Here is an 8712-nt window from a genome sequence, read left to right as displayed (position 1 = left end):
AAGATCACGGGTGTGGCAGAAAGACAGCAATAAGGAGGAGCCAAGGAGTAGCAGTAGAAAGGCTGCAGAAAGAGTCAGGAGCCCAGAGGAGGGGGCAAAGGAGGTGAGGGGATGGGGGCAGAAAGTGGAAATGAAAGCAGACAACAGAACATTGCTAGAGAGCAGGAAAGGAGGTGAAAGGAGACAATTTTAGAGATGAAAATTTTTCAGTCGCTACCCGGATTCGAATCCGGGACCTTTGAATGAGAGGCCAACACCTTAACCTCTAGGCCACGAGAGCCCCCGGTTACACTTTGGTGTCTTATCTCTGGTAGAAATGTTACACAACTGGGTGGAGCAATACTAGAAGGGTGGAAACTGATCAGTCCAAAATTTACTGAACTTTCCGCGGGCTATACAGGTGTTTGGAAAAATACACTTCTTCAGTTGTAGATTAATACACATAGTAGAATGACTCATCACTCATCACTGAAAGGACACTTACTAAAAAATGATGCGCAAAGCAAAATTACGAATTTCTATGAATTTACTGAAAATTTCCATCCCTGATGCTACTTTGCAAGAAGATTAGGGCACGTTGAGACTATGCCAGACAGAATAGTAAACTACATGTAATTCTAAAATTCTTTTTACTTCCTGTTTAACCTGACTGGACAGACATCAGTTCAATGTTGGAAGTCGGAGAAGACCACAGATACATCTGAACGTGTTACAGGAAAAGTTGCTTAACCTCTACACTTTAGTATTTATGCCATGAATCCACTTCTCAAAGCATCACACCATTCTCACATACATCTGCAGAAAAATTTGTTTAGGGGGTTGAAAAAGTCCTGACAAGACCATCAAGAAAGACTCAAAGCATCAGTTGCATTCCATAACCATAACTTTCACTGACCTCACTCATAAAAAGACACACCCCAAAAAAAAATTATAAAGAGCAAGGATGTGTGACCATGAGAAACAGCAAGTAGAACAAAAAAGCCAATTGATGCCGTATTTGATCAGGTAAAATGGAAAAATGATATGGGTAAAAAATAATAATTGATAGCATATTTGATAAGATGGAATGGGCAAATGATATGTGTACAAAATTGATACCATATTCAATAAGATGGTAATGGACAAGTTATATGGGAGGAAAAATCAAATTGATACCATACTTAAGAATCAGGTAGAATGGAAAAATGATATGGAGAAAAAAAAAAAGCAAATTAATTTTCAGTACATACAGAACCCGTGCAGCAAAAGGGGAAGGAAATGCACATTTCAAGGATCCATCGCACTATAAACTTTACATATTTTTTTGGAGCTAGGCTTAAGTCCCTCTGTCATACTGCAAACTGTATTAAGACATAAAAGCTTTCGATGATACAAATCGATATCCCTCTGAAGACAAACTATCGTCGAATCTGCTGTAATGGAAACGTGTCCAAGAGACAATCATCTGTACAATGACCACTTCCTATTTCCCCCCTTGCATCCCCCCCCCCCCCCCCCATTAAAATTACCCACTGTAAGACGTCCACCTGTCTAAGACAACCAATTTTCTCCATGAAAATAAGTGGCAGACTTAGGCAAAACTGTACTTCCAGCCCATCATGGGCATGAAGTAGCCCCGGGGAGAGATTTGCGACTCGTTCATGAAGAAAACCTGCATTGTGTAATGCACTACACGAACCAAGTAACATATTTTCCTAATTATTTTCAGGAGGAAAAAAAGAGTGATGATGAGAAGGGGCAAATGTAAACCTTTTACTTTTCAACGACATTACCAGACATGTGATCTTCTGGACTTCCACATACACGACAAAGCATAATGGTTCAAAAACCTGTCAAAGAAGTGTGATGTTTCCTTCAAGGTGAGTATGAAATAGTAAATACTGATAAGATCAGAGAGGGAAAAGGGGGGGAAAAGTACTGGCGTATACATGAGTACAAGGCGAAAAAAGAAACGAAAGAACGAGAAAAGTATATGGATAATGGTAATGATCATCTCATGCTGATAAAAAGCAGGATGGACAGAAACAATAAAGTATAAAAAGAGAAAGAGAGAAAAGAGGTAGAAGGACCAACCAGTGGTGCCCTCCAATCACCCATTAAACTGTTACACCATGATCCAAAACAAAAGATTTCACCAAAGCCAACCATGAAGGCCCAGAAATAGAAAAGGCTGTGGGGGGTCGGGGCAAAACAATAAAGGAGAACCCACAACAGCACTGAGGAGATAATACAATTTTTGTTGTTGTTGCATGAAGTTGTTTTAATGCCCCCATCAACACAATTTAGATCATGCAGGAGGCGCAGTTTGACCATGCGACTATGCCCGTCAGGGCCAACCTAGGCTGAGGAGAGGGACATAACATCCCTTGTTTGTTTTAGTAGAGGTTTTACGGTGCTCGCAAAACTGCATATTATGGTCATATGAGCGCCGGAAGATTCGAGGTGTTACAAGAGAATAACAAACATAAATAAAAAGAAGGAGGGGAGATAAGGATGATAAATGTTTGACAGAAAAGAAGAAGCAAGCAGCGCAGAAAGACAGACATTATTTAATAAAAACTATCCCCATCCAGGAACTGAACTCAGAGGTCTTCTGTATTAGATGACGAAGGGCCTAACCGCTACACCACAGACACTGGTACAAGGGAGATAACCCTGTCGGGCAATTAAATGCAAATATTTAACTACGCTTTGTGCGCTCAGTAATAAACTCTCCGCCCCATTGTTTGCCATGCCGTTATGTGCTATCATGGGGGGATGAGTGGGACCTGCTTGACCCCGTACGCTTTCCAGGAGGACTCCCATTACCAAAAGCAAATAGGGCTACACTCTCTCCCACATCCCCTGTAGTGTATGTTTATAACCCACACTTTTCTTACAAGAACATAAGCTCGTGAAGTACACCTGAGTGAGGACCCTTTGCATTCGCTGTGTAAATGTTTTATCCGCTAATGCTTTGATTCCAGGGCAATTTATCAGATTTGAAGACATGAATATCATACGAAAAGCATGCATTACTGTAAGCATGTAAACAACACCCCTCCCCCCGCCCCCCCCCAGTATTACAGTCTTGAGCTACAGTACATTACTCCAACTGGGGCAGTTACCTGAGGCGAGTGCTACAAAAATAGCCCAGTCTGAGGCTAATACAATATAAAAGACCAAACCTGCAATATGGCCTACTTGTTTACCTTTCAGTGAGATGAAAAGAAAGAAAGTACGGAGGAGGATGAAAAGAACAAAGAGATGTATCTGTGAAAAGTAACAACAGAAAAAAATACGCAATCCTGAGACAAGGTCTGGACTGTCTTCACCTGTTTTGGCTTCCAAGTTATTGATCTTTAAGTAATAACAGTGAATGTGTTATTGAACATAGCATTAACAGCGAATTTGTTATTTCAAGTACTTATTCTTATATTAGGATTAGCATCCAGCTAACAGTCTTGCTCAACTAATAAAAGACGAAACTCAGAAAACTGAAGCAAATCATCTCCTAACTTACTTCAAGCAAGGCAAGAGGGCAAGAGGAAACCATAAATCCGTAAAAAAGGGAGTACTGCGGAATTCACAAAAAGAAAAGAACTGTAAATGTAGGTATCAATATTCCCATCCATCTCCCTCAATAAGCTGAGAGGAAAAAAAACCCCAAGAAAACTCCCCAAAATTTTTAAAAAATAATAAAAACAAAAACGACATAGCATAGTACACACTTTGAAGTTTCGCAAAAGAAGGGGGTTGATGAATTCAAGCAAGCAGGAAATGAAATAACCCGCAGCATTTCCTCTCTCTCTCTCTCCTACTCTATCAGCTTATTTTGTTTTTTGGCAAAAAGTTAACACAGAGATATGGATATTTTTAGTAATAGCTAGGGACGTACACTTACAAATTATGATTATAAGAAAGGAGGAGTTAAAACATGTATATGAGAATATGAGGGCATCAGACTTTCCAGATACACTATAGAGTCTCATACTTCTCCTTTTACATCCACTCTTGAATACTTCAAACATTTTACCCAATATTTACTAGCAACTTTCTGGAGTATAAACAAGTTCTTCTACTAACTGTCTAATTTTTATAAAAAGTGGGGGGGGGGGGGTGGAACTAGTTTAACCTTTGTCATTAATGGTTCATCGAGTCGCATTACCCCCACTATCCAGAACGGTTTCACTTACAATATACTTGCAGGGGTCAGACTACTCTATAATAAAGAAAGGTGTATCATGAACGAACACACCAAAAGGAGATCATACTTAAAAATAAAATCAGGGCTGTTGCCCATACTTAAAGATTACTTGTATTACTTTTGCTTCGATGCATATTTTTTCTAAATTAAAAATTTTCATCTAAAGAAACCTTTAGGAAAGCACCAATGCACACATTGGTACATGAACATTGTCCCGTCCATATCAAGCTACACGACTCGTGATATCATGATTCATCCCTGTAGCCTAAGACAATGTAAAATGTTAATAACCAACAGAGAGGAAAGCGTTGTGGCATATTATATTATGGTGGAGAGCGCAAGATGCACAAGGGGCCTGACCACACCGGGGGCAGGGATGCCAGACAGAATGGTCAAGCCAGTAGCCAGCTCACCATGGCCTGAGCTTTGAGATAAAGCGGACAGTGCTGAATATTTTTCTCAGCTTTTCCCGTGGTGTCTTCGACCTGAAAGCAATCAATGTCGTAGTCAGGAATGGCCAACTTGGGGTCATCCACACAGAAAAATTCAAGAGAACAAGATCCGTGATATTGTTTGCCAAAGAAACCCAGCGCGGTTTGTTGCAACCTCAACCAGGTGGTCCAAAATAGCATCGAAAACACGAAATTCATTCAATATTTGAATGAGTGACCGGCTTCAAAACTGGCGTTAAAAAGAAGTAATTGCGCACTGGATGGCAAATTTACCAATACAATAACTCATATTTGTCAACAAGTTATAACACACAATTTGGACTTCTTTTCTACCTTGTCAGTTCAAAATGAATTAACTCCACAATAAATGATACTCAAGAAAACCAATGCCGTACTTATAGGTAACATAAAAATCAGGGGGGGGGGGAAATAAAAAAATCACAAAAGTAAAAATGTTTTCGGGGATGCACAAAAAGATCTTTACTTTAATCCAGAGAAAGGGATCCAATACCCCCGGGGAAAAAAGGTGGACATAATAGGACAAGACATTCCTTCTTGAAGTATTAAGTTACTGTGAGCTATTCACAGAAAACAAAACTCCAAAATGCCTATTTTTCAACACCAAAAAAAAGTGGCGTAAAACAAAACTGTTTTGGCCCCAAAGATAATTATGGAGAGTGCGTTTGGGTATTACTGGTGATTACCTCTGTTTATAAACAATTATTTTTCTATGCGCACGGTGATATGATGTTTGACGCTCAGTGAGCAAGAATTATCAAACCTAAGAGAATTGCAAAACATCAAATTATGGTTAAATTCAGGGGGCATGCCCCCCTGAGCCCCACCATATGTGAGGCAGCGTGGTGGAATCAGGCTCTCGTCAAAATAATCAAAGTGAAGAAACTTGCATTTTTCCACAGGTTTGTGGGGGGTTTTTTCTTCAAATTTTTGTTTTTTGGCTCAACACCTTTCATGCCCATTAAGGAACTCATTTTTGTATGGCTTTTTCTGAAAAACGTTCATTAAAGGCACAAAAATGTAAATTGTCAGCTACCATGGACTATTAAGCTAAGGAAATAACTAATCTTTGGCGGCCATTTTCTCACTAATCTTACCTCTGAAAACAGTTGACCTCCTCCCCATTCATTCTCAAATATCTCGACTTGTATTCAACATGAATGGATATTTTTTCACCCAAGTAAAGACAAATGAAGAAGCTTTAAGATGATACCAATAACTCTACATGCCCAAAGACTGACGAGAGCCTGATTCCACCACGCTGCCTCACATATTTTTATTAGGTAAGGGGGGCAAGTCCCCCAACCTCCCCCCCCTCTTAAAAACAAGAGACACATTACTACAGCTTATTTTGTACTGAAAAATAGCAGCGCATCTCTCTCTCTCTCTCTTTAGGATAATAAACGTTGATACCGAATATTTCAGTCAGTATAGGTATCCAGTACTTTTGGAGCCAAAACCGGAGAAAGCTAAACATTGCACAATGACTGCAGTAGTGCTTCGATGATCAAGACTGAAAAGATATCATTATGAATCTTGCTGTAATGTTTATTTATGTGTTTATGTGTATATGTTTGTTTGCGACTGCACACCAAACTGCCAAATGGAGACAAATTTCTAACAATTTTTGAATCCTTTTAATCTATGTCTTGCTCCTCCAAAGATTCAAATAGTCCACCATCTCTACCCTTTATCAAAAGCCTTCAAATAACCAATGAAGTGTATAGATCTTTCTGTATTTCAAATATACACTACAGCAGAACCAAATTTCTATTTTTACAAGGATCAATAACAGTGATATTGTCCTCTATTTCATTCCAGTTTTTGACACATACTGCGAATTTTCTAAACCTAACAATGAGTAGAGTAGTAATACAGTATTACTGACATGTTAAGCCACATACACCCACTGCTGAGAAAACTAAGGCTAAAGTATACAAAGCTACAACTACCATAGACACAAAGAACTTATGGAAAGTACAATTCACATGAAAAAGTATTATAAATAACGAGTGATGACTTCAGGGGGGGGGGGGGGTGGTGGAAAGAGAAAAGGAGGGGGGGGGGGGGGGGGGGGGTGACTCACAAACAAATAATGAAATTCTATAAACTGGGTTTTGGAAGGGTATCACAAACATTTTGAGACTCGGGGAAGGTCAAGATACCACAGTTGAACCTGCTCTAATGGCCACCTGTATACTCTATACATATATAAGACAGTCACATATCATGTGTGAATGGCCACTTCCCATTTAGCCCCGTGTATTCTTTTTTTCCATTATCAGAACACTGCGTAAGATGTCCACCTGCTTAAGAAGGCAATATTTCTCCTCAGCAAAGGGTGACCATCTATTAAAATTTTGACCGTTTCAAACTGTTCACTTGGGCAACATCAAGCTAGACAACATTCTCAAAAAGAAAGTGAAAGATAAATCTTTTTATAAAAGAAGTGCAGGTAACCCATTTCCACAGATAACTTTGTTTTAGTAAGAGTGTTACAGGACTTGCAACACAATTATTAGGTCATAAAAGTTCTGAAGGTGCAAACGACACTAGACTACCCTTCAACCACCCATACCTAACTCGAAACATTAGGTACACAACTTTAACTGATACTTTTCCATAGTCAATAGCAGACAAAATTGAGCAATACCATCATGACAAGATTAACCCCCCCCCCCCCTCTCCAACATAATCTCCATTTTTCCACTTTCTCTGAAACATCTCACAATATAATATTAGCTGATGATCGAGTCTTCTTCCCATTCTTAATCGAATTGCAGCTGTCTATGTTTTACATCCCCTTGACACAGTTTAGATAATTTAAGAGGCAGGCTGCTTTGTGCCTCCCTGTCATAAGACCTTGGCTGAAAGGGACACAACGTCCCTGCAGACAAACAGAGATGCTCCATAAAATACCTATTAAGAGATTCATTTTTTTTAGAACAACACATTTTGAAATCAAAATTTCCAAACACCAAACACAAGTATACAAGTACAAAGAAGGGACATTCAAGCACAAAGTAAAATCTAAAAATGATCAACCATCACTAGGGACATACCTTTTGCGAATCTGTGAACGTCCATCACTTACATCTTCAGAGCTGTCGGCAGTTTCCTGGAAAGAAAAGTATTTGGTTTAAAAACAAGTTCTTAAAAATATTGATATACGGGTATGAAGTGCAACAATAATTGATCAACAAAACGGAGAAGCACAAGCATCCCATAAAGACGAATCATGCTTTCCAACTCTCGCAGCACAAACATGCCTCTTTTTCAACTCGACACCTACAGGCCTGAGCTGCAGGCCAAGACAAGAGTAAAGTAAATACAGTAGTCTCCGGGTAAGATCTCACTGTTTATGTTCCCTATTCGCGTAAGTTCCACCGTTTTAAGAAAACAGAGTATTTACTATAAACAAAAATCACCCTTAAGATCCCCCTGTGATTCACTCTGAAGGTCTACATTTGGCTAAGACCCCGCATTTCAGATCATAATTTACGAAACTAAAACTCAGGCAGGCACAGCCGATCAACTAAGCGTGAAAAGTTGAGATCATCGAACTGCCCGTCACGTCAAAGGTCATCCACTCTTGTGAATGTGATCATTCATATAATATAAGCATTCATTGTAAAACTTGATGTAACAGTACAATGTTTGCCCAAGACAGGATCACACCACTGAGTTTGTTAACCCCAAACATCGCATTATATTTGCATTCTGAGCTCTCCACCTAAACTTTCGAGTCACTTGCTGGGTGGTGGTAGGGCCTACACATTTGCACCCTCAATCTGGCTAACAAACCACCCCGGCCTGATCGTGCCAAAGGTTTGTTTTGACAGATATCACTCCACACTGGCATCTTTAAGCAGATACTAGATAGCTAGAGAATGACACAAGTACGGCTAGACTGCCAGTCTAGCCGTCATTAAGTACGGCTAGCCTCTTCCTTGGTGTTATCCCATTGTCATAGTACGGCTAGACTCACAGTCTAGCCGTACTTATTCTTAATATGATGGCTAGACTGACCATTTACAAAAAATAGGCCTACTGTAT

The 8712-nt window shown here is 39.6% G+C and overlaps 1 protein-coding gene across 2 annotated transcripts in view; it reads right to left on the bottom strand.

The window, feature by feature from the left end:
• Positions 1-8712, bottom strand: part of LOC101847276 — a 40423-nt gene that overhangs the window by 29503 nt on the left and 2208 nt on the right. Inside the window, exons 2-3 of one of the 2 annotated variants that reach the window (XM_035971063.1) lie at positions 7719-7774; positions 4600-4671 (exon numbers count right to left, since the gene is read on the bottom strand). In XM_035971063.1, coding sequence (XP_035826956.1) covers positions 4600-4671; positions 7719-7774 — 128 coding nt within the window. The remainder of the gene's footprint in view (positions 1-4599; positions 4672-7718; positions 7775-8712) is intronic. The other variant, XM_013085382.2, reaches the window with a different exon arrangement.

Source organism: Aplysia californica, unplaced genomic scaffold (genome assembly GCF_000002075.1).
Source record: "Aplysia californica isolate F4 #8 unplaced genomic scaffold, AplCal3.0 scaffold00369, whole genome shotgun sequence".
Lineage (NCBI taxonomy): Eukaryota > Metazoa > Mollusca > Gastropoda > Aplysiida > Aplysiidae > Aplysia > Aplysia californica.
Note: the sequence above shows the minus strand (reverse complement) of the source record. Positions and strands in the feature narration are given on the sequence as shown.